Raw genomic sequence first — 27,368 nt, forward strand, 5'->3', positions numbered from 1 at the left:
GGGAATGGAACCTGGGTCGCCAGGCCTGTCAGTGCTGATGTGAAACAGCTCTTACTCTCAAGGGAGTAAGAGATTGTTGATTCTGGGCCAAATATGAATACCCATGGCCTGGGAACATAATTTCAGGTTGACTTGAATGACATTCTATTCCAGAAGAGGGTAAATGAACTTTTATAGTCTCAGGGGGAAAAAAAACCTCATAAAGGAATGTATTTACCAAACACTTTGGTGGGGCTATTAGATAGGAAGGACATAGCAGAATGGGGAAATAGCTACAGGTTTCAGACATGTTTATAACACTCAGCTTCATGGTTGGAAGCCAGCACTCTGCTAAGCAGCACATTCCGAAGGTTTTACCTAATAGTCATGAACATGTTAGGTAAGATTCTGGAGGTGGGCAGTAAGTGGCTAGTGAGACAGCCTGAGATAACTTTGATCTTCCATCTACAACATTCCCTCTTTCCACAGTCATGAAGGTCCAGTCTAGTCTGCAGACTTCAATACCAGTGTGTTAAGGAAGAGAAAGCGATAGTGTCTACAGTAAGCTTCAGTTCACACCAGGCATGGCAAGGCTTCTACCACTGAGCGACATCCCAGCCTACAAAGAGTTTTCTTGATGCTATTTGTAAAAATGGCTATGCACGACACGGCGTTTGTACCACAATCCACATAGATCTTGAAGGGGCTGGGATCAGAAGAGAAAATCACAAATTATCTCTTCATTTTACTCAAACATATTCATTAATACAAGTGGTGATAAGTCAGTGCTTCAGAGGTCATGTTATCCAGCCTGTTCTTAGTCAAGCTAGAATTTGTAACTTCCTGTGGGAAACTCAGGTTTTTCTTAACGCTTTTTGGTACCACGGTATACATCTGACATGCCCGCAGGCTATTTATTATTGTTGGCGTGCTGGGAAGAAACTCATGCAGGCTGGGCAAGTGTTCTACCATTCAGCTCCAATCCCAGCCCTACCTCCAGGTCATTAAGATGCGTGCTTTCTCTACGGGACACTGACGCCCACACTCTGGATCCTAGCTTAGGTTTGGCAAACAAAACCGAAACAAAACAAGGACTCTGGTAGGAAGTCCCTGATCCTAACCCATCGATGTTTGATGAGAATTCTCCAAAAGGAGTGGAGAAGTCCCAGCTCAAAGGGCTGTGGGTTTTTACCTCGCCTACACCTGTTGGGCGGTTCCCACAAAGACAGAAACTCTTGGTGTCCAACCGGTTTCCCCAGGGGCTGAGTTTCTAAGTCAAGTGACCTTCCTGCAGCAAAGAACGAGGTTCACTGTAAAGCCGCACGGAGGTCCTGGTTCTGAGTCACAGGCCACCACCCAGCAAGTGCTGCCTTGATTTGGTGTGCCACCACCCTCACCCCTTTAGTTTTGGTTACAGCCACGGTCTTCCTTCCTAATTTTTCTGGCCTCCAAGCAGGGCCTGCTCCGCGTGTATGCTACTCTAAGCTCCTGGATCTATGACGCTGGAAGATTGGGCACTGATTGTCAAAAAGCTTTCCTTTAGCCTGAACTTCCCTAGACCAGTCAAGCCCTGGGTTGTGTGCCTGAGGACCAGACACCTGGATCTATGATGCTGGAAGATTAGGCACTGATTGTCAAAAAGCTTTCCTTTAGCCTGAACTTCCCTAGACCAGTCAAGCCCTGGGTTGTGTGCCTGAGGACCAGACACCAAGGTTCCCAGCTTTGCCTTTTCACTTCTCGAGACTCTAGGGCAAGCTGTTTGAGGTGCTTGGGCTTCCCTGTCACTTTCCTCAGTAAAGTTTATCTGAAATACTCTTTCAGTAAAAAGGGGGCAGGTGTAAAATTCATACTAACAGAAATAGCTTTACATTTGAAGTGACTGTGAGGAGAGATTCAGGTAGAGGGGAAAGCCCGGCGCTCCCTTGGCATCCGACAAAAAGGAGAATTGTCAGATCCTCCTTTGAGCGTGGGTCAGGTGAGAGGAAACAAGGACGCCACGAGTCCCTGAATTCCGAGACCGACACTCGGGGCAGAGCTCTTATCAGAGCCCCCAGAGTTCCGCCGAACAGCAGGTGGAACAGTCAGGCGCCTGGGGATCTGAGGTTGGGCGGACCCCCAGAAGAGGGGGTTGGGGAGCAAGAGGAACCGGTGGAAGCCTCTGAAGAGCGAGAGGCGATTGCAGCCCAGAACCAGCGGTGTCCCGGTAGTGGGACCAGGGCAGAAGAGTCGGGAGGGGGTCTCTCACTAGGGCTCCATGCTTTACTAGCGAAGGCAAGCGGTTCTAGCTCACCGGAGCCAGGGCGGAGAGACGCCGCGACGACCGAGCTGGTCGGTAAAACCCGGAGGCTCTGAAGACGAATTCCCATCGCCTAACCCGGAGGGACGGAAGTGCTGGGGAGGAAGAAGCCCGCTGCGCCGCCCGGAGAGGGGCGGGGCCGGGGAGGGGGCGGAGCCTAAGCTATGGGTGGGATCCGCAGGCTTGGGCGGTCCCGGGGCGGGGCCTGTGGCGCGGGGCGGGGCTTGGCGGCGGTTGTTTTCAGGCCGCGGAAGGCTGCTCTCAGCTGGGGCTCGCGGCTAGCAGGGGAGTCTCTTTTCCGAGACGTGCGCTCGCGGACGGAGCCGGGAGGGCCTGAGAGGCGGCTCAGAGGGCAGCGTCCCCGAGGTCGTCGGCCGCGGCGATGTCTGCGCGGTGCTGTGCTGGCCAGGTGAGTGAGACGGGCTGCCGCGCGGGTTGTCAGAGCCGTGAACGAGCCGCGCGCCGGGCTCGGGTTCAGGAAACCCCGTGGGCGGGAAGGGACGCGGGGGAAGCCCGAGAGGCAACCCCTCCCGCGACCTCTCCGGGATTCCCGGCTGGCGGGGCAAGCCTGGCTGGAGTCGAGAATTCCATCGGTTCCCGGGACGTGTCACCTCCAGAGCTTCGAGTGAGCGCCGCTGCTCTGCTGCCACTGCACTGCCTATGGGAGGAACCGGAGGAAAAACGTGGGGTCGGGCAAGATCTGCTTCCACGCTCCGAATACAACTCGAGTCAGTCCAGGCAGAGAGCGTTGGCATCTCCAAGTCTAGAGCGTGGGCTCTGTAGTCGTGAGAACGTCTGGAAACCTGATTCGCAAACTCCCGGGCACAAGTCTGGGCGCAGGGAAGGGTCAACCCTGCTTCCTGGGTTTACCGGCCGGACCCGACCCAACCCTGACTGTGCACGAGCCTTCGCACCCTCCTTGGCAATTCATCTTGCTGGAACCTGTTTTGTAATCTTGCTAGTTAAATTCTCATTATCCAAGCTATAGGCGACTCCTAACAGGAGAGAATTATTAGGTTTTAGCCCTTTAATGCTAATTTCCCTTCTTTCGACAGGGTTAGAAAAACAACAGCGAACTAGGTAAAGCCATCTGGATGTTCTTCCCCCATGTTGATTATGTCTTTTTGTTCGGTTTTAATGGGTTACTAAAAATAAAAACAAAAACCCCCATCTGATCTCGGTGGGTGGGCATTGAGGTGCGGGACTGGTCTTGTTTACTTTGAGCGTCAGGACAATGGAGGCCATCTGTAAGTGCTGTGGGGGTTAAGCTGAGTCTCTGGACCCACCGGTTGTAGTGGCCTGCCCTCTTTGAGGTGGCCCTGTAGAGAGTCATCTTGGTTTCTGAGGTCTAATACTGTGCTTGGCATGTAGTCATGCTGGCATTTTCAGAGATGAGGAAATTGAGGCTTTTTGATTTGAGGTAAAATGATATCCCTCCCCCAAATCCTAAAAGGAGAGAGCAAAGGAATGTGTCCCATCAGTGTCCTCCATTTTATTAGAGCCTTTGAGACCAAGAGGGGCCAGAAAAGATTGCTTTAAAAAAATTGCAAATTCTTTTTTTTTTTTTTAACGTGGTGCTGAAATGGGACAGAGTCTTGTGCCTGTGCATGCTAGGCAAGTGCTCTATCTTGAGCAGCATCCAGATTCATTAGTCTTGTTCTTTTGTAAGTGATACTCTTCAATTTAGCACAACACTTTTCATTGTATACAAATTGCGTATATTTGGGGATGTCCGTTCCTGCTTCTTTGGAAGCCCATTGAAACTCTTTCAGGACAGGTGCCGGAATTCAGGCTCTGAAATTATTGTCAGTAAATGTTGTTTTTTTTTTTAAAATTGGTATGAGTAATATTTTGCCAGGATTTATGACTTGTTTCTAAAACTCCCCTCTTAGGACTTTGGAAAGAACCAAGTCCTGGCCATTCCCCACAGGATAATAACTTCTGCTTTCTTGGTCCTGCCAGAGGCCTCACTGTGGTTCCAATGTAGTGAGCAGCCAATCACACCACGATTTTATATAGTTGGGCGGGCCTATCGACCCCCAGCAGGAGTTTATATGAGGGTATGGGGAAGAAGCAAAATGTTCGAGTGCTTGTCTAGCATGCACTTGGCTGAGGTTAGCCCCTAGCATTGTACACAATGAACCCCTCAAACCTCACAGCATCACCAGAAATTTAAGTCTGCCAGTTGTATCCTTATTGGCTTAAAAAATGCCTGCTGAGTGCTAGGGGAAGGATATGGTGTGGGAAACCAAACATCTCTGCCGGCAATGACCTGTGTGTGTACATAAGTGTGGGGCATTTCATCAGCGTGTAAACAACAACAAGGCCATAGTCCTGTAACAAGACTGGGTAGTAAAACTGCCCTGGGAGGGTTGGGTGAGAAGTCTGCCTGAGAAGAGGGAGCAGGCGGGCTAGACTGGCTTAGAGTGAGAACCGACTGGGCCAGGTGGAGATTGTCAGCCTATCATCCCACACAATGAGACATACCCTCCTTTCTTACTTTTTAGTCCAGACTGACTGGGAACTCAGCCTGTAGCCTAGCCTGCTCTTGAAATCATGGTGATCCCGCTGCCTTAACCTCCTGAGATTGTAGCCATCTGCCACCAGACCTACCTCCAAGACATCTCTTGTTGTCATTACCTGCCTGCCACTGCACAGTCATCTTTCTCTGGTTGCTCTATCCACTCTGATACTCAGATTTTGCCTCCTTGCTGGCTAATGGACATTAATGGAGGCAGAGATCACAGGGGAGAGGCCCCACAGTACCTCCTGGGTGAGAGCACCCTAACAAGGGCCTCTAGGGACAAGCAGAAAGCTTCCTTGCTCTTCTGATTAGGGCATGGTTGGGAATGAAGGTGTCAGGGAACTGTGGCACACTGTTAGACTGAGATGAGATGCATACTTTAAGAACAACATAGACAGCCTTTCCAAGACAATTTGAGAGTGAGAGTTGTCAGGGCTTAAGCATTCACGATAATCATGGTGGTGAAGGCGATAGAAGAGCTTTATTTCAGTGTTTACTGTGCTGTCTGGTTTCACAAATATATCATCCTCTTAGGTACTAGCCTGTCTTTCACAGGTGAGACCACTGAAGTACTAAAGAAAAAGGAAAAAAATAAAAACAAACAAACAAAAACAGATCTGCAGCCTGATCCAGACCTTTGGATACTGATTTTCCAGGCTCCGGTTGGCTGACTTCTCAGCTTGACAGTTGCCCCTTGTTTTGGTAGATAAAGCTACCAGTACGGCGAATGAGGTTTAGTTTCTTCCTCATACCTGGTCCAAGTCACAAACACCCACTTAACAGACTTAAGTTCTGCCAAACACACAATCATTTGCTGATCTTGCAGCTTTTCCTTAAGCTTTGGGAAATTGCAGCTCTTTTCCTTCTTGATGCTATGATCTGCATATTGAACAAAAAGTTCACTGGGGCAGATGTGAGCACCTTCTAGTGGGCAGAACTTGGCTCGCTTCTGCATGGGCTCAGGCAGCCATGACTGCTCCATGAGTGGGGGACTTTGTGGACAGGTCCAGCCTGTTGATTGCCGTTGACAAAATAAATACTCCATTCATCTCATCAGCAGTTTCATGCAAGGGCAGATGCACCCAGATGTTTACAGACAGGTCTATACATCCTCTACCCATCTCTCTCTCCCTCCCCTCCTTCCCCTTTTTTTCTTGAGACAGTCTAATGTAATCCACACTGGCTTTCAACTTGAGGGTGACCCTAAATTCTGATCTTCCTGCCTCTAGCTTTCTAGTGATGGAATTGCAGGTGTGTGGCTTATGCCTTGTTTTTGTTCTTGTTTTTGAGACACATCTCATCATGTAATTCTGATTGACCTGAGCCTCAAACTGAAGACTTTGGCTCTGACTCTTTAGTTCTGGGATTAAAGGCATGTGTCACCATGCCTGGCAAAATCTTCTTTCTTTCTTTCTTTCTTTCTTTCTTTCTTTCTTTCTTTCTTTCTTTCTTTCTTTTTTTCTTTCTTTCCTTCCTTCCTTCCTTCCTTTCTTCCTTCTTTTCTTTCTTTTTCTTTTTTCTTTTTCCTCTTGAGACAGGGTTTCTCTGTGTAGCTCTGATGTCCTGGAACTTGCTTTTGTAGACCAGGCTGGCCTTGTATTCAGAGTTTGCCTGCCTCTGCCTCCTGAGTGTTGGGATTAAAGGTGTGTGCCACCATTGCCCAGCCAAGATCATATTTCTTGATCACTGAGGTTTTTCTTAATGAAAACTCACTCTAATGTCTATTATGTTAATTCATAAAAACCTTTAATGCTACCAGGGGCTATCATCCATTGTTGAAGGTTAAAAACCAAAAATACCCAGGACATTTGTTAATGCATAGTATTTCATTTGGCAAGAATTGGGTAAAGCACTAAATTTCCACTTTGTGCTGCGTGAGCTGCTTATTTGTTCTGACAGAGCCTCACTGTAGCTCTGATTGGCCCAGGTTGTACTGAGTTTGAGAAGATCCTCCTGCCTCATCCTCCCAAGTGTTGGAACCACTTGTAGAGTCGACCTCTTAAGGGAAATAGGAAAGGGGAAAGTCGTAACTCAAGTCCCATTTAAGTAGTGAGAAGTTAGATACGGCTGGCTCTTGTACATGTGTCTGTCAGCTCTGCCTGCTCACGGGCTCTGGCAGTGTTAGGTTCTATCTTCCCACAGAGCTTAGAGCCCCAGTCTTGTTGGTTTTTTATCATAAAAGAATGTTCTCTCTCTCTCTCTCTCTCTGAATTTGCTTTCTACAGCCTTCTCTCTTCTTGCAGAGTATTTTAACGCATCTTTAATTAGCATTTGTCTGAGATGTGTGTGGAGGGATATGACTGCCACGGTGCACGCCTGTGTAAGTCTGAAAACAACCTTGTGGAGCAAGTTTTCTACTTTTACCTTTATGTTGGATTGGGGTATTAAATTCAGGTTGCCAGGCTTGCATGGCAAACACACATACGCGCGCACACACACACACAATGTACACACACAACATACACATATACGCACACATGCATTTGCACATACATACATACATGCATACATACACACATATACATGCACACATATACAGACATCCATATACATGCACAGAGAGAGACATACACAAATAAAAAATATAGACTACGTACCGCAAAGTATTGTCGACACCCCCAAGAATATCCTTCTGGTGCCCTTGGTACGGTGTGTCGCATCTTGTGTGCAGAACATGTACCATAACCTAGCTGAAAAGCTTGATGAAGGCTTGATGATGTTCGCAAAGCTCTTGACCTCCTGTTCTTTACTGAGCCCTCATAGCAGGTGCTCCCACCTTTGGAAGGAATTTAGGCACAGATTTATTCTTTCCAAGACTGATACTCTTTTGGAATTATGTGGCAGTACTGTGAAACATTGAGGAAAAGAAAAAATCACTATTACCTAGAGAGAGCCATGTTTTGATATTTAATATATCCAGTAATTTCTGCTTAACATAAGTGATTGATTTTGTAAAACTGGATCATTTCAGTCATTTTAAGTCTTTTCTTTAACTTTGAGATTTTTCTTTATCATTTATTATATATACCATTGTCCTAATGAACGGAGTCACAGTTTTGACTTTTTCCTGTGTTATTATGCCTAGTTTTGTTTTGGCTGCAATAAATTTGAGTCCTACACTTATCATTAGTGTAGGTCACTTTCAGTTTTCAAGTCATTTACTGTTTTTTATGTTTAGTGTATAAAATGATGACAGAATACAGTGGATGTCCATAGACCACCTCAACCCTGCTGTCAGGCAGGTATCCTGTTATCCTGTGGGCTGGCACAGCTCACAGTGAGCTGATACTGGAGCCGTGGCCAAGCAGTATCGTGGCAGGGTTCAGCCACGTTCCAGTGTTAGAGAGCTAAGGCTCTGCCCCGGTCTTCACTGGGCACAGTAAATCCAGTGAAGGTTACTGGGTGAGCTGGAGAGTTGGCATGCAGGTGGCTCCCTCATGCTTGTTTCCTTAGAACTCATGAGAGCTGCCCAGGGCTAGCTGACAAATGGTTTTGGGCCGGGTCTGTGTGGCAGAGCAAAGACGGATGAGTGCTGGGGGGTCTGGGGAGGCTGTGGAGCCACTGGTATGTAGGAAATGGAAAGCGGGTTCTGACTCATCTCTGGGCTAAAGAGATAGAGTCACATTCCTGCCCTATTGCTAGTTCCCTGACTGCTATTTTCCATGTAAATACTGGCGGTAGATTTCCCACAGATACTGGGTATCTGGCAGTGAGTAGAGTGAGTCTCATCAGCTTTGCCCAAGTGTAGTAATGTAATCATCCTAAAAACCTAAAAGAGGATAAAGCAATGATTATCATGGCATGGCTGCTTGTATTTTAGAGCTGTCTAAGTCTAGTTGTCTGGATCTTTTGATACATTTTGATACACACACACACACACACACACACACACACACACACACGGTCTTGCTATGTAGCCCTGGTTGGCCTGTGTGGTGGTTTGAATAAGATTGCCCCCCATAGTCTATCTGAATGCTTAGTCACCAGGGAGTAGCACTATTTAAAAGGATTTGAAGGATTAAGAGGTATGGCCTTGCTGGAGGAAGTGGTCACTGGGGATAGGCTTTGGGGTTTTAAAAGCCTAAGCCAGACCCAGTGTCATCTCAGCCTTTGGGCCAGGATGTAGCTCTTAGCTACTGCTCCAGTTGACGTGTGCCACCATGTTCCTTGCCATGATGACAATGGACTAACCCTTAAACTGTAACAAGCCCACAATTAAATGCTTTCTTTGATAAGAGTTTCCTTGATCATGGAGTCTCTTCATAGCAATAGGACAGTGACTAAGACAGCCTGTTACTTGCTGTTAGGCCAAACTGACTATGAATTTGTGGGAATCTTCCTACCTCTACCTTTTTAGTGCTGCAATGAAAGGAATTCTTTTTTTTTTTCTTTTTCATTTCCCTCCCAGACAGGGTCTTACCTGTATCCTAGTTTGGCCTGGAACTGTGTACTTATAGACCGGGCTAGTCTTGAACTCACTGCAGTCTTTCTTCAGGTTCTCCAGTGTTGGAATTAGAGGTGTGCACCACTCTGCTCAGCTTAGAGGGGTTCTTGTGCGAGCTGGTAGGTCTGTAGCACTAGCCATTACACACAATTGCTTTTCCTTCTTGGGCTAGGCTGTTTCCAGTACTTTGAAAAGGTGATAAAACTTGCCTAAAATGCCCTTGCTCCAGTCCCCTTGACCTTACTCAGCCTGAGCAGTGAGGTCCCACTCACCTGATGACTGAAGCTCATGGACCCCTCATCACCCTGAGGCAGGCAGCTTTGCTAGTGAGTTTCCATTTCAGATTGCTGTTTTCATTTGAGTTTAGTGTTATAATTGAATGTTGAGAGCAGTATTGGTCAAGTTACCAAACTAAACCACTGTGATTGTCCTTAAATTCTAGGCTTTCTAAGTATTCAAAAGTAACCCTCTGTGGCTCTAGTGAAAGAATATTTTATAATATTTTATACATCTTCTAACTTGTATATTAATGGTCATTTTTCTTATTAATGATAATTTTTTAAAAATATTTATTTATTTATTATGTATACAATATTCTGTCTGCATGTATGCCTGAAGGCCAGAAGAGGGCACCAGACCTCATTACAGATGGTTGTGAGCCACCATGTGGTTGCTGGGAATTGAACTCAGGACCTCTGGAAGAGCAGGTAGTGCTCTTAACCTCTGAGCCATCTCTCCAGCCCCTATTAATGATAATTTAAAGCAATTTTTACAGTATAGCTTGTGAATCAGTGTGGTATGTATAGGAAATTCAAACAGTGGTTTGGTTCGATTCTGTAAACCATCTGCCTGCACTTGAAGGGAAGGAGGCTTTTGCTCTTGGCCTTTCTTTTGTAGCTTGCCTTGTGAGGTTGAAGTGTTTGGAAAGCAGCTGCTATGGAAAAACTTGGTCGGATTGGGTTTGTGTCATAGAGCAAGTTTGGAAGCACTGTGGGTTTGAAGTCGTGTTACAGCACGAAGTGATTAGATAACGTTCTAGAAAAGTGGGGCAAGCTCATATACACCCGCAAGTCTTGTTTCTGAGACGACGAGGAGTGGAAGGAACTTCAGACTTCTGTTTACACAACATTTTTGTAGACTGGCTTATTGCATTTTGAAACAAAGCTTGGGAAGTCTGTGTGGAATTTCCCCCCAGCCTTTTGTTCTTGGACTCTGTTAGTACTCTAGTGGATGGCTGGCTCTCTTAACTTGCTCTGATCTTGGGTCACAGGAACCAAGGAGGAATTCGGTCTTTTGTTCTTGACTTCATGCCCGGATCTGCAGTGGTCTTCTCAGAAACAATGGCAGTGCTTTGTAACCATAGCAATGAAACTTCTCTGACATAGGATTCCGCATCTGTGTGTTCTTCAGCTTTGCAAGTGTTCTGCCTGAGGACCCTGGATCATTATTGACTTACCCCATTGGCTGCTGATTTTTTTTTGTAAGAGCTGACAAAGCCCTTAAAGCAGCATGTCCGCTTATACGTCTTCACTGGGTACGCAGGATAATGCAAACGAAAGACTTGTGAATCAGAACGTAGTTTCTTAGGGTAATATCTCTCCTCAGGTGACTTTCTTCAGGGCTCACTGAGGGCTGTGCCCCTGAGCTCAGAAGCTTCACTCTCTGGGGTAGGAGAGTGGATGGGGTTGTGTAGGGTGGGACACACATGGAGGACATGTATCTATCCCATGTAGCCCTGCAGTTGTACGCACAGCTATGTCTGTGTACCCTAGACATGTTACCCATGTATCCCTGCAGTTGTACACACAGCTATGTCTGCAAGAGCTCATGAGATGGCTCAGCTGGTTAAAGGTGCTGGCAGCCCAGCCTGGTGACCCATGTTCCATCCCTGGGACCTGTGTGGTTGCAGGAGAAAACTTCCTCCTGCATTTGTCCTCTGACTCCCACATGCATATTATTCCCCACTCCCATGCACAAATGTCTACATACGTCTCACTGAGCTCCCGTCCAGTTAGAATAGCCATTAGCAAGCTGTGGCACTTCACATTGGATTTTACACTTTTCATTATCACCCAAACCAAAAAGTCTGTGACAGGCTTAAAATTAGAAAAACAGCCAGTCTACAAAAACAGCCCAGTCTGGCCTGGAACTCACTCTATACCCCAGGATGGCCTCAAATTTGCAATCCTACTGCCTCAGTGTTCTGAGCCCTTTATGCCAGAAATAAATACCATGTGTCTTTTTACTGTGCTAGAATTAGTTAACTAACAATAAATGCACAAGGTTTGCCAGTTTCCTTGACTGCAGTTTACCTAGTAGTCAGGATTGGTCGTGCCCCAGAACCGTGGCTGCCACAGAGGCCACAGAGGAAGATGAGTAGATATTTGTCGCCTTCTAATCTTCATTGTCAGGGTCCTAGATCAGAGTCTGGGAAATGCAGCTGGAGTTGACAGATTCTTCAGCACTGGTAAACAGAATTGGACGTGGAGGCACAAGTGAAAGGTTGCATGCATGAGTGTGGCTAGGATGCAGGCCCCCAGCACTGCGCTACTGCTGGTGATGGTGCTGTCCTAATCATGTCGTCTGACCCAAGGCGGGTTCTATTCATGCCATTCTGCCCGATTTGTCGAACTGACAGGAAGTGAATGTGATGGGTTTCCTAAGTGCACGTGCTTTGGAAATGTCTCTTCTAGGGGCTGGGAAGATGGGTCTGTGATAAAGAGCACTCACTCTTCTAAAGGGCCCGAGCTTGGCTCCCAGGTGCCTTTACAGCTGCCTGTCACTCCAGCTCCCAGGAGGTCTGATGTCCTCTGCTGGTCTCCAGGGCCACCTGTGTGTGTGAGAACACACGGCACACACAAATAAAGATACTGTTTTTTCTTTCAAGAAAAGAATCTCTCCTATTAGTTCATGATTCTAAATGTCAGGTTGCTCGATACATATATGTAGTCATGTCTGTTAATTAATGTGGCTAGGGTGTTTGTTGATTTTTATAACTATTGTTATTATTACCATTATTATTATTGTGGTGCTGGAAATGGAAACCCAGGGCCCTGCGTATGCTAGACAAGTCTTCTAACATTAAACTCATTCCTCGTCCTTGTTTGAGATAGGCTCTTTTTTTTTGCTACATATATCTCAGACTGGCCTAGAAACATAAAATTAATAGATTTATAGATAAGATAACCCAAACTTATTAAAGCCTTCAAAATTAAGGAGTTTAATTTTTTTTAACATTTGTTTATTCGTGTGTGTGGGCACCTGTGCGATGGCGCATGTGTGGGGCCCCAGGGTGATTGTGGCAGCCAGCTCTCCCCGTCATCTCAGGTTGTCAGTCTCTGTGGCAAGCTCCTTTACAGCCAGGGGCTGGCCTTGGGTCTGTTGAGACACCCTCCTGCTGCTGCCTTCCTTCCAGTGTGAGTGTCACTGGCTTGCACCTGTCTCTGGCTTTAGTACTCCCGTGGAAGATAAGGCTTTTGACTTCCCAGTGGCAGCTTTCATTTCCCTTTTTCTTTGAATTCTGAGATAAGGCTTTGCCATGCGACCCAGGCTGGTCTTGGGCTCAGGACCCTCTTGTGTCCCACACCTGCTACAACCCTTCATTTTCTGTTTTGCTGACTTCTGCTTTGTTGGTTATTTTTCTCACTTTCAGCTTAATTTGCCTCTTGACTGATTTTGTAAGGCAGATGCTTCGACCATTATTTTCTCAGATAAGCATTTAAACTATAGCATCTCAATCCACACATTTGATGCGTTTTTATTATCACTCAGCTCAAAGTATTTTTCTTAATTCTCTCATAATTTCTTTTTTGACCTGGTGGTTATTTAGAGAATGTGTTTTTAATTTCTGGGTATTTGGAGGATTTTTCAGGGGCGTTTTTGCTATTGATTTTTAATTTAATTGCTTGATGCCTATAGGATATTCTCTACGTGTGTGTATCCTTTTTTATGCATTCGTGTGTGTATGAGTGTCTGTGTGTCTGTGGATCTAATCCAATGCTTCATGCATTTTAGACAAACACCACCTAGTCATACCCTAAGTCCGTCTATATTCCTTTTAAAATGTTGTTCCATGGCTCAGAATGTGGCATAGTTTGGTGAATGTTGTCTCTTCTCTTGAAAAGAACACTCTACAATTATTAAGTGTTCTATTTTGTTGATAGTGTTGCTCAAATTTCCATCTTTCCAGAATTTGCTTTGCTTTGCATTTTCCTTTTTTGCCTAATTCTATTAATTATTGGGAGAATGGTGTTAAAATTACAAATATGAATCTGCTGCTTTCATTAAACTTTGTCTTTTTTTCTTTAAGGTATTTGAAGCTTCATTAGGTGTGTGCCCATTCAGAAACATATCCCTTTAATAAATTGATCCTTTGTTGTTTTTTTTTTTGTTTTGTTTTTTTTTTTTCAAGACAGGGTTTCTCTGTGTAGTCCTGGCTGTCCTGGAACTCATTTTGTAGACCAGGCTGGCCTTGAATTCAAGGACTTGCCTGCCTCTGCTTCCTGAGTGCTGTGGGATTAAAGGCCTGTGCCACCACCACTGGCTAAGTTGATCTAAAAATTCCTGTTCTTGAGTTTAGAGATAGGAATTCTTTATGCACTTGCACGTGTGTGTGTGTGCGTGTGTGCGTGTGTGTGATTTAGAGAACAACCTGCTAGATTGTCTCCTTCCACTGCGCAGAGTCCAAGGATTGAAACAGCAGGACTGCTAGCCGCTGCTTTACATGATGAGCCCTCTCTCCAGCCCTTTACATCTGAGTTTTCAAGGAGGCAGTTGGTTAGGTATTTCTGTTCTTTTAGATGTTTTCTAAGAAGCATGGTATGCAGCAGGTAGGGCAGTCAGCATGCTAGGAATGTTACCAGAGGCCTGGGAGCCTTGCTTTGATAGCAGGCGGGCATTGGCACCTGGTAAATTGGGTCATTGTTCTTGTGCTATCACGGAAAAGAATTCAAGCAACACATGTACAGTAGCAGAAATAAAAATGTATTGAAAGGAAATGGAATTCACTGTCAAGTCTGGACAGTGGACCTTTTATGGGCCCAGAAGTCCCTAGGGTGGACAGTTTTTTTTTTTTTATTCTAAATTTTCTCCCTTCCCACCCCCAGAGTGGAGGTTTGAAGTTTGATTGATAACCCAAAGACCTGTGTGAGCTGTTGCTCGCTGAGCGTGCGGCTGCCTAGAACTTATGTGAAAAGTCGTTGAGAAGCTTCAAGTGTCAGTGCAAGCGATATGGTTGATACAGTGAGCTTTTGGTTATTGTTGGTCAGTGTCCAGGTCTAGCTGAAGTCCGTTCTCCTTAATTGGGCTTAAATATGGATTTTAAGAATTGCTTTTTTAAAGTTTTGGTTTTATTCCTGCAATTAGTTTAAGTAAGAAAGGAGGGCCCAGACACCTAGGACACCTGCAGTAAAATGTCCCATTCCCAAGATTTAACCTTTTCTTACTTTACTGCTTGTATCTGGCTATGTGTACTATCATCAGTAGTCAGCCTTCCACTCCAAAGCACAAACAGCAAAAGTAAGTAGAGTAGGAGTAGGAAAGCAATGTATTGAGATGGCTGCTGGATCAGCCGACTTGTGCCTGCCTTCAGAGAGCTAATAAATCACTTTGGGTCCTAAAGGAAGGGGCAAAAGACTGGGGTGGGGTGGGGTGGAGTGGGGGAGCAGGCATGGTCAAGCCGTCATATTCTTAATGTAGTCTGCTTGGTTGGAGTTCAGTACTGACCAGCAGAGCAGCAGCAACAGGAGGCTTCTCTGTAAGACCTGTGACCCTAGAGTCCAAGGTGGCGGCACTAGGGCAGACTGTGGTCTGGAGTTAGCAAGCTCTCATTTATGATGCCCTGCAAATACTGGAAGTGCCTTAGTCACATATTGATGTGTGTAGTCTTGGAGGGGAGGATTCCCATTTTCAGAGGAGTACTCTTAAATGATTCACGTGTTTGCCTCCAGATTCTGCCCAGAATTTAGGCTAGCAAAGGAGGCAGGTATAAAATGAAGGCAGACATAGTAAGTACACGTTCTGTTTCGTGTTACCCATTGGGCATCTGCAAACCTAAGTGGGGAGTTGGCCTCCAAGTAACAGTACTTATCAGAGGGACATTGTTTTCCTTGCTGGGAATGACTACCAAGGCACAGTGCTTTGTGACACGCAAGCCCAATGCTGCTGAGCTGCGCATGTTAGCCCCAACTGCCTGACTCTTAAAATGTTAAAGTAATATTACTTGGGAATTAATTTTAAAACAGTGCTCAGGTGCCTGGACAGGTAGCTCAGAGTTGAGCACTTCCAGAGAACCTGAGTTCAGGTCCTGCACCCAGTGCCAGGTGGCTGGCAACTACTTGTAACTCCAGACTCAGGGAATTTGATGCCATATTCTGGACTCCAAGGATGCCCACATATGCATACATGGCATACGTGTGTGCGTGCACACACACACACACACACACAGAGTGAATGAAGTCTCCTCCCCAGATCAGGCACAAACACCTCAGCACTTTATGCTTTAAAACCATATGGTTAATATAAGCATGTAGGCAATATGATTATAAAGGAAAAATATAACTTTGATCTGGGATTCCCCTCTGTGTGCTGTGAATATGGTTTATTACCATTGGTTAATAATGAAACTGCTTCGACCTATGGCAGGGCAGAGTAAAGCCAGGCAGAAAATCCAAACAGAGATATACAGGGAGAGTAGGCGGAGTCAGGGAGATGCCATGTAGCTGCTGAAGGAGAACCAGCCTTACATAAGGACCAGTGATACACAAATTAATAGAAATGGGTTAATTTAAGATGTAAAAGCTAGCTAGGAATATGCCTAAACTGCTGGCCAAACAGTGTTGTAATTGATATAGTTTTTGTGTGATTATTCGGGTCTGGAAAACCGAGAAAAGAACAAGCAGTCACCAGTTATAACTCACAGAAAAAAGCAAGCCCTGTCAGTACTTGATTGTATTTCATTCTAGGATTACAGTAAACTGTGTTCTGTTATAATTTAATCTCATAGAAGAGGGAATATTTTCAGTATTGTAAGAATTCTTCAAAAGCAGACCTTTAGGCAAGGGAGATAGCTCAGTGGAGAAGATGTGGAAGGTACAGGCCGGGGTAGCAGGGAAGCTGGCTAACTAGACTGGCCAATTAGACAGCGCTGCATTCAATGGAGGGCTCCTGCCTCAAGGACTAAAGTGAGAAGTGATCAGGAAGTCAGCTGGTATCAACTTAGAGCCTCCACCAACCTGCCCACACACATGCTCACGCACCCTCACACAGGTTTATGGCGTATTTAATTAGTTGAGATTAATATTTAATAAATAGCATGGACATCTATTGCACTCTTTTTCTTTTAATCATTTAGTGCATTAATAAAGGTCATAAGTAATGTCTCTTATCCTGGGCTTAGAGCCCTGGAAGCAGTGGTGCTTCAGCGAACAATGCGCAGAGTGCACTGTGCGCTCACACTCTGCATGCGGAGCTGTGCAAGTAAAACCACAGACCCCATGGGGAAAAGCTAACCTGGGGCACAACATTAAACATTAGCACTTTGTCACTAACACATTTTTAAGAAAAAGGACGTTTGAAGCTGAAGAGATGGCTCATCAGTTAAGAGCACTGTTAGCATTTCCAGAGGACCGGGTTTCGATTCCCAGCACCCACATGGTGGCTCACAACCAGGTGCAATTCCAGTCCCTGTGGATCTGACACTCTCTTCTGGCCTTTGTGTGCACCAGACATGCAAGTGGTGCACAGACGAACATGCAGGCAAAACACATCTGTACACATAAAGTAAATTAATTACAAAAAAAGAACCTGATGAAAATAGTATTAAAGATTTTTTTTATAAATCCAAGGTTGCTAAAAATTACTTAAACTGTGATAAACTTGTCACTTTACTTTGAAAAATGCTTGGTGTGCTTGTTGAAATAGGTGTTGGCAGTTCCAGCCTCGGGGTGCTGTGGAGGAGGGGGAGGGGGGCATCTGCCATGGATGGAGGCTGGTGCCCAGGTGTGCTCTGGCGTGACTCAACACCATTTGAATTGTATGTATCTTAAGTATTATGCAGCTCAGTTCAGCTGGGTCCAGTTCTCTGGAATCTCAGAGAAACTTTCCTTCCTGTTGAGCTCAGATCATCCCTAACACACAGATCCTGTTGGAACGTGTGTTCTTTCAAAGTAAGTATCGGAAGAATAGCCGAGAACATGTGGACTTGCAGCTTTCTTCAAGGAGGATGACCCAGGCACATTCCTGTTGAGATGCGAGGCCTGGAATAGCCAAGAAGCCCTGAACTTTCAGCTTTCTTCATGAAGGATGTCCTCAAGTCACACTTCTGTTCAGCTGCGAGGTCTGGTGTCGGTCCAGCAGGCTCCCTTTGGATCTGCTCCCAGAAATTTAGTGCTGGAAGGATCTGCCCTCCTGACCCATCTGTGTGTTGCTTTCTTTTACTGTACTAAGCAAACAGCTCCAGAGGCGGGATCTTCCTGTCTGGAGTCAGCTTTTCTTCATTGTCAGTGACCTCTGACGCAATCCTTCTTCCTGCTAGATGCCCAGGACCGAAAGAACTTAGCTGTGTCCTGCAGAGGGACACAGTCATTGCAGTATCATAGAGTCAGAAGGGGCAGCGTGGTCTTGTCAGTGTACAACACAGATTTCATCTTAAAGAGAATAAGAGATAGTTTTTTGTTTGTTTGTTTTGTTGTTGTTGTTTTGTTTTCTGATATCCTTCTGAGTGGCCATGGCCTGGGACCACAGGTTAGGTTACCCCATGTGGTGGTTGCAATGAGAATATTCTACCCCCCATAGGTTTGAATGCTTGGTCCCCAGTTAGTGAACTGGTTGGGAAGGGTTAGGATGTGTAGCCTTGTTGGAGGAGGTGTGTCATTGGTGGTGAGCTTTAGAGTTTCAAAGAATCCATGCCAATCCAGTCTTTCCTTTCCTGTCTGCAACTTGAAGATCATGTGAGCCCTCAATTACTGCTTGTCCATGTCAGTCTGCCTGCTGCCAGGCTCCATACTACAATCACCATGGACTAACCCCCTGAAGCTGTAAGCAAGCCTCCAATAAGATGCTTTCTTTAAAAGTTGCATTGGTCGCCTGGCAGTGGTGGTTGGTGCACGCCTTTAATCCCAGCACTCGGGAGGCAGAGGCAGGTGGATCTCTGTGAGTTTGAGGCCAGCCTGGTCTACAAGAACTAACTAGCTCCAGGACAGGCACCAAAGCTACAGAGAAACCCTGTCTTGAAAAAAACAAAACAAAAAAACCAAACCAAACCAAACCAAAACAAAAGTTGCATTGGTCATAATTTTTTTTTTTCACAACAAAAGAGCAGTAACTCAGGCACTCTAAGTTCCGACAGCTTTTACAGTTCACAGAGGGAAGGAAGTTCTGAGAAGGGGCTGGTTTCAGCAAGGCAGAGGGAGCTTTCCCTCAGGCCTCAGATGTTATCTGATGGCATTTTACGTTTGGGGTTGGTGGAAGTTAGTGGTCTGCTAAATTAATACTATATTTAAAAGGTTTGTAGTTTATTAATCACTGGCGGAGGAGGTGAGCATGGCTACTGGAGCTGAAGCTAGCCCCGTGGTGATGGCGTAATTAGACCTGTGCTGCTGCAGCCGCTCCACGTCACCAGGCTTGTAGTCAGCCTCTGTAAACACAGCTTCTTTCCAGGAATTCCCTTCAGAGTCTACAGCGTCCAAGTCACAAAAATTCCCAGTCTGGCTGTTAGTCCTGCTGTGTGAGCAGTTTTAGTGTCCACAGGTCTTCTTCTGGAGCCAGAAAGATATGCACCCTTCTCTAGTAACTAGGGGAAACAGACTCCTAGCATGGGGCTCTGTCAAGGGCACACATTGCTGCTGTAAGCAGCTTGCTGCATGGACAGCTGCCCTGCCCCCTGCCCCCTTTCCTGCTGCTCACACCATCGTGCAGTATAAAGTAGACACATACATCCTGCGAGGCAGTGACTGGGTGTTGGGGTTTTTCAGAGCAACCCAGCGAAGCTCATGGCTATAAATTTTAAACATGATCTTGTGGTTTAAATCTCATATTCGCTTTTTTTTCTGTGATAAATTTGGTTTAAGCTTTTTGTCTTTTTGTGTCTCTTAAACTCCCAAGCAGTTGCTTATTTTGTTGTTATTGTTCCAGAAAATTCTACCCTGTATGTGGATCACAAGATTTAACAGAAAACAGCCTTTCCAATGCTGTCCTGCCCTGAGATGTACTCTGGGATAGTTGCCGGTTGCTGAGTAAGGGGAATTAGGCCACTTCAACAACACCCGCTAACCAATGAGGAACCTTATGCAAATCATTCTGCCCAGCAGTGGCTTCTGGCTGGAGGCTTTGAAAAGCGTGAAGCAGTAAATGATTTCCTTATGGTGGCTGGGATGGAGGGTGAGGTGAGGGCCGCTGCACGTGGAAGTTTTGTGCAAACAAGAGGTCCAGTGGACCTGTCTCGAACCCTCCTTATCCCCCCCGGGGTGAAGTGGCAGAAAGTGGACTGCTTAATGAGAAGCCGCTGTGCCGGTTGTGGTGGCGCCCGCCGGTAGGGTTTGCGGAGGGAGAAGCCGCTGCTCCTTCTGCTCTTTTACGCGTGCCTATAGCTGTTCCCAGTGGGAAAAGGTCTTTCTCTTTCACACAGTAACTTTTAAAAACATCTTGAAGAGTATGAAAATTAGCAACTTGCATGCAAAGTCTAGAGCTCCTGATGGAAAACATCTATTCTAAGTCAGATATAATGGTATAGTCCATAACCCCAGTACTCGAAAGCAGAGGCAAAATGCAGAGATCCAGCCCCTGAATCCCAGTACTCGGAAGGCAGAGGCAGGAAGAGGATCAGTGCAAGTTCACACAGTCTCGTTATATCTAGCAAATTCCAGCTAGCCAGAGCTATATAGCAAGAAGATGTCCCAGTAAACCCCAACTCAACCCAGCCCAACAAAAAACACCAAAGCAGAGCATCCCACTACTGCTGAGGCTGATAGGTTGAAGTCTTAACCAACCTCGGTGATACAGTAAAAGGTCTAAAGAACAGTTCACCGTCTGTGTACCCCCTTGACATATGTAACGTGTAATACCTATGTATAGTACCTAACATAATGTGTTAATATAGAGCCTGTTAGGTATCGCTAAGACACAGTAAAGAAAAGCTGTGATGTCATTCTGTGAGCTGAGAAACTAGAGGTGAGCATTGCTGGTGAGGGGCTTGCTAGAGAGAGGCGCAGGCTTTTTGGCTAGAGTACTTCTTTCCTTTTTTTAAAAATTATTTTATGTTTATAAATGTTTTGCCTATGTGTGTCTATGTTTACCATGTATGTGCATGGTGGGTGCCCATGGAGGTCAGAAGAGGCTGTTTGATCCCCTGGAACTGAGCTCCCAGGTGGGTCCTGGGAATTGAACCCAGGTCCTCTACAAGAGCAATAAGAGCTCTATAAGAGCTCTAAATCACTAAGCCATCTCTCTAGCCTGGGCACGTCCTTCTTAGGAGGTCCATGCAGGCATGTTGTTTGTGGAACACTGCTTCAGCCGCTCAGTTAAAGTCACTCAGGGCTTTGGGCGTCCTGATCTCTTCTTACAGCTTAGATCTTCTTACAGACTTGCCCTGCTCCTAGTCCTGGACAGCTAGAAAATTAAAGGACAAAAATAAGAAAGGTTGACACTTGAACATGCTTATGTGTCTGAGGACACATGGTTGTGCTTTAGTAGTGGCTTACTTTAAGCCTCAAGGACATTATGTTCAACAAAACAAGCCACTTACAAAAGGACAAGTCTCGTATGACTCCATTCAAATGAAGTATCTGAGGTAGTTAAAAACAGTCACAGCCTGGCAGTGGTGGTGCACACCTTTAATCCCAGGCAGAGGCAGGTGGATCTATGTGAGTTCAAGACCAACCTGGTCTACACAGCGAGTTCCAACACAGCCAAGGCTACACAGAGAAACCCTGTCTCAAAAACCAAAACAAACAAACAAAAACAAATACAGAAACAAATAAATACAAATAAAAACAAATACAGAAACAAAAAACAAATCAAAAACCAAAACAACAGAATTGGGTTTCCTAAAGGTTGGAGGGTGGAAGCAAAAGGGGACACCTGTGTTGACTAAGCATAGTGAATGTATTTAATGCTAATGGACTACAAGCGTAATGTTGCTAAGGTGACTTTTTTTTTTTTTGAATGAGGTGACTTTGGGTGCATGGAGAGGAAGCGGTGACTGCGACGGTGTTGAGTAAGATTTTCCCCTGCGGGAGGGGGTTGGAGGGCAGAACATGGTGAATCCATGTATCTGATTTTCAAAGAACAGCACATGCGTGCTTCTAGGTGTAGACCCTTGTGCAAGTATGAGCGTTTCTGAGAGTTATCTGGCAGCAGGATCACTACAGAGGATCCTCTCAGGAGGCTGGAGGGTAGGCGGCCGTACCTACCTAGGGTACTGGTCATTGTGCTGTCAAGCTTCATCTTGAAACATGTCGGTTGCTTTTTAAAATTTCAAACCTTATTTCAGCAAAGCCAAATGTGTAAAAACTGGCATCTTACATAATTGCATTTCCCAGCATGGCTTTGATTTTGATGGTGATTTTAGTATTCCTGCCCAGGAGAGTCAAGGGCTGGAGGGTGTGGTGCTTGATGCCTTTAGAAAGCAGGCTGGACCATAACAGAGTCAACCCACTTTTACGTAGGCTAGAAACCGAGATGCCAGTCTGGCTGCACATCTGGTGTGACTGTGTGGCGTCCCTTATTCTTATCTGCATACCCACAATTTACATATGTAAATGGAGGTCTTTCTTTCTCCCCCCCCCCCCCCCAGAGTACTGAGGTGTAAATAGAGCTACAGAAAAGGAGTGTGCCACCCAGAGTAGCGGGTGCTAAGATAATAATAACCAGGCTGTCACATCACTTTGTCTCCGTTCCAGCTGGGCTGTGGGTTGTCAGCATCATTCTCAGGGCTGTGCTGGTGCAGGACAAGAAAACAGACTCGGGAGTCCCAGCGCTAAGACTGGGCCATTTCAAATGTACACTCTTAAGAAAACTAAACGTTGAAAGATCCATAAAACACTTCATGTAAACTTTATAAAACGTTTTACAGCAGGCTTACAACTTCAGGAACATAAGCACTTTCAGCCCCAAAGTGCTGTGAATTTGCCTTTGGGGGCACTTGGTTCATGCTTAAACTAACAAGTGTTCAGAGACCCTCCTTATTCGTAAAGTGGAGCTGGACAAATGCCTAACCTCTACTTCACTCTTGGGCAGACACGCCCGACCAAATAATTTAAGAATTTTTTTGTTTTATTGTTGTTGTTGGTAGAGTGAGTGGTGCAGGTGTGAGTCCATGCATGAGAGAAGGTGTGCATGCGCCGTGCTGCGCAGGAGAGAGCAGGTGCAGGTCAGAGAACAGCTTTTTGGAGTTGGTTCTTCCTTCTTGCTGTGTGTTTTGGGGACTCAGATGCAAACTGTCAGGATTGCAGAGCATGCAATTTTCCTCACTGACAAAAAACAATCACGATTTAAAACATTAAAAGTAAAGGACTTACAGAGATGAAAGGGCCATCATCTTGTTGGCCACAAACCAATTTTTTTCAACGTTATTTGAAAGTGTAAAACTTTTTTTTAATCCTAAAAGAATAACAGATTAGGTTTTAATTTTTAGAGATGTGAGGGAGGTGGCCGGAGAGGTGGTTGAGTGGTTTAGAGACCTTCCTGATCTTCCAGCAGGCCAGAGTTCAGCTCTGGTTCCTTGTATCCAGGTCAGGCCCCTCACAACCACCCGTAACTCCAGCTCTGGGCATCTGACCCTCCTTTAACTTACCTGGGAATTGGCATACATGTGAACATACATTCACATAGACAATACAGACAAAACATACATAACAGTAAACATAAATATTTGCTGGATGGTGGTGGTTCCTGCCTTTAATCTCAGCACTCAAGAGGCAGAGTTGGGTGGGTCTATATGAGTTCGTGGTCAGCCTGATCTACAGAGTGAGTTCCAGGACAGCCAGGGCTGTTAGACAGAGACTCGCCGACTCAAAAATCCAAAATAATGTGCGTTCATTTTTTCCAAGTCTGTATGTAGGAGTAGAAATGCTGAGTCATCAGATTTAACTCTTTGGGTGCCATCAAGCCGGAAAGGAACTGCCGCCTTTCCTGACTCACCAGTGTCCCAGGCCTCTAACTCCTACACACCCTCCCACGTGCCCTTAAAGAGAAAGGGCATCCTAATGGTGTGAGCTGGCTCTGCTTTTTCTTAACTATAAACCCCATTCTAGGATGAGGGCCATCTTGGGCTATTCTAACATCACAACAAGGTTGCTTTTGCCTTAAGTCAGGCTGTTCTTGCAACAAGAGTATGGATCCTAGAATATTGGTGCTGCGGGTTGACTGCCCAGGTATCTAGGGTCTTCCTAGAGGATAATAAAGAATTGAAACCGAGGTACGAAGAAAGTAAGGACTCTGGAGAGGCGAAGACAGATGTTTATTGAAGCAGAAGCTGCAAGCACCTTTGTGGCAGGTGGGGTCACCAGAGCTGGCAGGCCATCTAACAGGCCCTGAACTAGTCTCTTATAGGACTCTTGAGCTCTCTCTCCTCTTTGATCCTCCTCTTTCTCTTTATTAATTTTCTCCTCCCCTCTCCCATTACTTCATCTCCTAGCTAGTCCAGGTGGTCCTTGGCTCAGGGGGGTGACAAAGGCAAGAAAGCTGGCCTCCCTGCTGCAGAGTAGGGGTGTTAGCTCTCTTTGTGGTTTCTGTGGTGTGTGGGCAGATGTGCCTGGTTGTCCTTAGCAAGCTATGAGATTAAGCCAATAAACAGAATTCTTCATGGTCTCTGCTTTTGTGGCCTCTTCCCGGATTGCCTGTTCGCTGCTAACTCCTCTCATTCTCATGACCAGAGGAGCTGACCTCACAAGCCTGGCTGCAGTCTGTCTAGACAACACTGCAGAGGATTCCAGACTTTTGTGAGCAGACTCAGACCATTAGGACTTGGAGTACTGTGCTGTGTTGTGCAGATAGTTGTTTGTAAGAAAGGAGAAGCCACACTGGAGAGCTTCCATCTTTGCAGAGTAGTTAGATGTCTGCCTAGCCATCCAGACATGAGCCTACACAGATGTCAGCCCCATAAGACCTACCCACTTCCCTTTTAACCACTGTGAAAAGGGCTTCCCCTGCCTCCCAGCAAAGCCATCCCTCCCAGAGAACACTCCAACTGCAGCTTCACTCTAGTCATGAATTCATTCACAACCTACATGTCACTAGCCTGTCACTCGGTCCCTGCACAGCACTCATGACTCAGAATGCTAAGTGTCTTTTCAGGAGCCTAGTGGCTGTTTGCACCTCTTCTGGAGACATGCCCATGTGGATCCTTTCCTAGTTCTGAGTTTTAAGACATCTTAATATATTTTGGATTCCAGATATGTCCCTCCTGAGGCGAATAATTTGCAAATACTTTCATTCTTTGAATTGTCCTTTTTAATGATACTGCTTATAACAGAAAAGTTACTAATTTTGGTGAAGTATGCTTAAAAACCTCTCTGTTTTGAGTTGTGCTATAGGTCTTTTATCTAAAATCCTTTTGCCCAAATAAAGGGTTAAATCTTATTTTCTCTTAAGATTTTTACACCATTTTAAATCTTACATGTAGATCTTAGCATTAACTTTTGTACACTCAAGAAGATGTCCAACTTTATTCTTCTGAATTTAGATACTCAGGTCTAGTCACATTGATTGAAATGACATTTCTTCCCCTCATTCCATTATGTTGACAATATTAACTGTCTGCAAATAATCAGATTTAGTTCTGAATGCTCAGATTTCTTACTTAAACAATTATTATTGTTGTTGCTGCTGTTTTTTATTTATTTGTTTTGAGGTAGCCTTGGCTGACCTGAAACTTTCTATTTAGACCAGGCTAGCCTCAAAATCACAGAGATCTGTCTGCATTTACCTCCCAAGTGCTAGGCATGTACCACCATACCCCAATTTTTATTATTTTTTAATGATGTGTGTACACACACACACACACGATAGTTGGTTCTTGCCAACTTGACACAAATCTAGACATTTAGGAAAAGGGAGTCTCAATTGAGAGTTGCCTCCACCAGACTGGCCTGTAGTCATCTTTGGGTCATTTTCTTGCCCACTGGGGGCAGTGCTACCCCTGGGCAGTGGTCCTGGTTACCCTGGGTAAGCCATGAAATTGCGCCGGTAAGCAGTGCTCCTCATGGTGTCTGCTTCAGCTCCTGCCATCCTTCCCTTAATGACAGACTGGGACCTGAGAGTTGAGAGATGAAATAAACCTCACCTTCCCCCATACTTCGGGTCATGGTATTTTATTTCAGCAATAGAAAATTAACTAGGATATTGAATGTGGGTCTGTGCACTTGAGTGCAGTGCCCATGGGGGCCAGAGGTGTCAGATTTCCTGAAACTGGAGTTACAGGTGCTTGTGAGCCACCTGACATGGGTGCTGGGAACCAAACTCAGGTCCTCTGCAAGAGCAATAAGGGTTCATAACCACCAGGCCATTTCTCTTTTTATTTTTAAACATTGTCCTATAGAAGAACTCATTTGAGGTTTCAATGTGGTGAAACTGCTGTCACCTAGCTAGGGACTTACTTTGGGGACTGGCAACTGGTTTTTCTGAGATGGTTGACTCATCTCTGTGAATAATAATGACGTCAAATGTTCATAGAGATCTGATTGTTACTGCACAGGCTTTCTATAGATTCTGGTGGAAACCTGAGAGATGGTTCTGTTTACACACAGCATCTACTGTAGCAGTTGTTGCTGGACCGTCCATCTGTCAGTAAGACTGCCCTGAGCCCTGGAGCCGTCAGAAGCACACTTCCCTGCCATAGGGATCGTCTTCAGCTTCTAGTCTGATACAGTCATTTATTAAACTAAAAATACATTTTGATTGGGTTGTAAAAAATAATTATTGATTTCTTTTTTAAAGTGTGGTTCTAGGCCTGGAATGGAGAGACCAGTTAATAAAGTATTTGCTTTGTAAGCATGAGACCCAATTCCACCCCGAGGACCCACATCAGAAAAGCTCATGCTTGTGATCATAGTCCTTGCCAGACACATAGATCCTCAGGTTCCTTTGCCAACCAGACCACACTACTTGGCCAGTCCCAGGCCACTGAGAGATCTTATATGGACACATATGTGTGCCTATACACATGTGTATAAAGTGTGATTTTCCTGTTCTTTTCCACTTTGGTAGGATGGTTTCTTAAGTTGGCTTTGGTGTTGCTCCTAAGTTGGTCCTGTCGTCACCTCTGCAGAGCAATAGCTGTGACCGTCTCATTGGGAAGAGTCTGAGCTTCCCACAGCCGCCGTGACGGTAATGACAGTGACTGCTTCGCCAGCCGGGAGAAACTGTCCACACGGCGTCGCATCTGCCCCAGGCCTTGGCAGCAAACGCTGCATAATGAGCATTTGTCTTTGTTGATGTTTGTTCTTTGTTCTGCGTGGTTAAAAACCTGCTCAGGCCCCCTGGAAAAGGATAATCAAGGAGTTGGAAAGCGGAAATGCAAGGAGGAATAGTTTATTTGTTTTTCTTTTTCTGGGGCCCAGATACAAAGTTTGAGTCATGAAGCTGCTGCAGTTTCCCAGAGAGCAGATTGTCCCTCAGAGGAAGGGCATCTTTGTTTTCCTGTCCCCTGGGATTTCCTTAAGCAGTGGAAAGAGAAGCCACCAGATAAGCCACTGTGAGCCAAGTTGAGTTTGAAGAGATGAGACTCGAGTCCTGGGAAGCCTAGGCTGGGCTGCTCTGTCAACAGAGCATTCTTGTCAACAGCACCAAGATCCATGCAGAGCAATTGGAAAGCCCTGCACTGAGTGCAGCCACCATTTGCTGCAACTGACTGTGAGCACTCTGCTTCCGGACTGTGACTTCCCTGCCGTGGTGCGCTGGACCCTCGAGCTGGACCACAATAAACTCTTCCTCTCTTAAGGTGCGTTTGTCAGGTTAGTTACGTGTAAACAGATACCACATGTGGGCAGCTGTTGGGCTGCGCTATGTAGAGGAGCTGTGCACAGCTGTGCAGGGGAGAATGCAGGGGAGATGCCCATCTGGGACTTCAGGAGACTGACTTGGTGTCTGTCGGGTTTTTCTCATTTACGGGTGAATGGACTTGACATTGC

The 27,368-nt window shown here is 45.6% G+C and overlaps 1 protein-coding gene across 2 annotated transcripts in view; it reads left to right on the forward strand.

The window, feature by feature from the left end:
* Positions 1-2,516: 2,516 nt before the first annotated feature.
* Positions 2,517-27,368, forward strand: part of Serinc5 (serine incorporator 5) — a 101,783-nt gene continuing 76,931 nt past the window's right edge. The window contains exon 1 of one of the 2 annotated variants that reach the window (XM_048455916.3): positions 2,517-2,684. In XM_048455916.3, the coding sequence (XP_048311873.1) occupies positions 2,658-2,684 (27 nt within the window). In that variant the 5' untranslated portion in view covers positions 2,517-2,657. Of the gene's footprint in view, positions 2,685-27,046; positions 27,179-27,368 lie in introns of those variants that run through there. The other variant, XM_085676858.2, reaches the window with a different exon arrangement.

Source organism: Myodes glareolus, chromosome 15 (assembly GCF_982192425.1).
Source record: "Myodes glareolus chromosome 15, mMyoGla1.1, whole genome shotgun sequence".
In the NCBI taxonomy this organism is placed as follows: Eukaryota; Metazoa; Chordata; class Mammalia; order Rodentia; family Cricetidae; genus Myodes; species Myodes glareolus.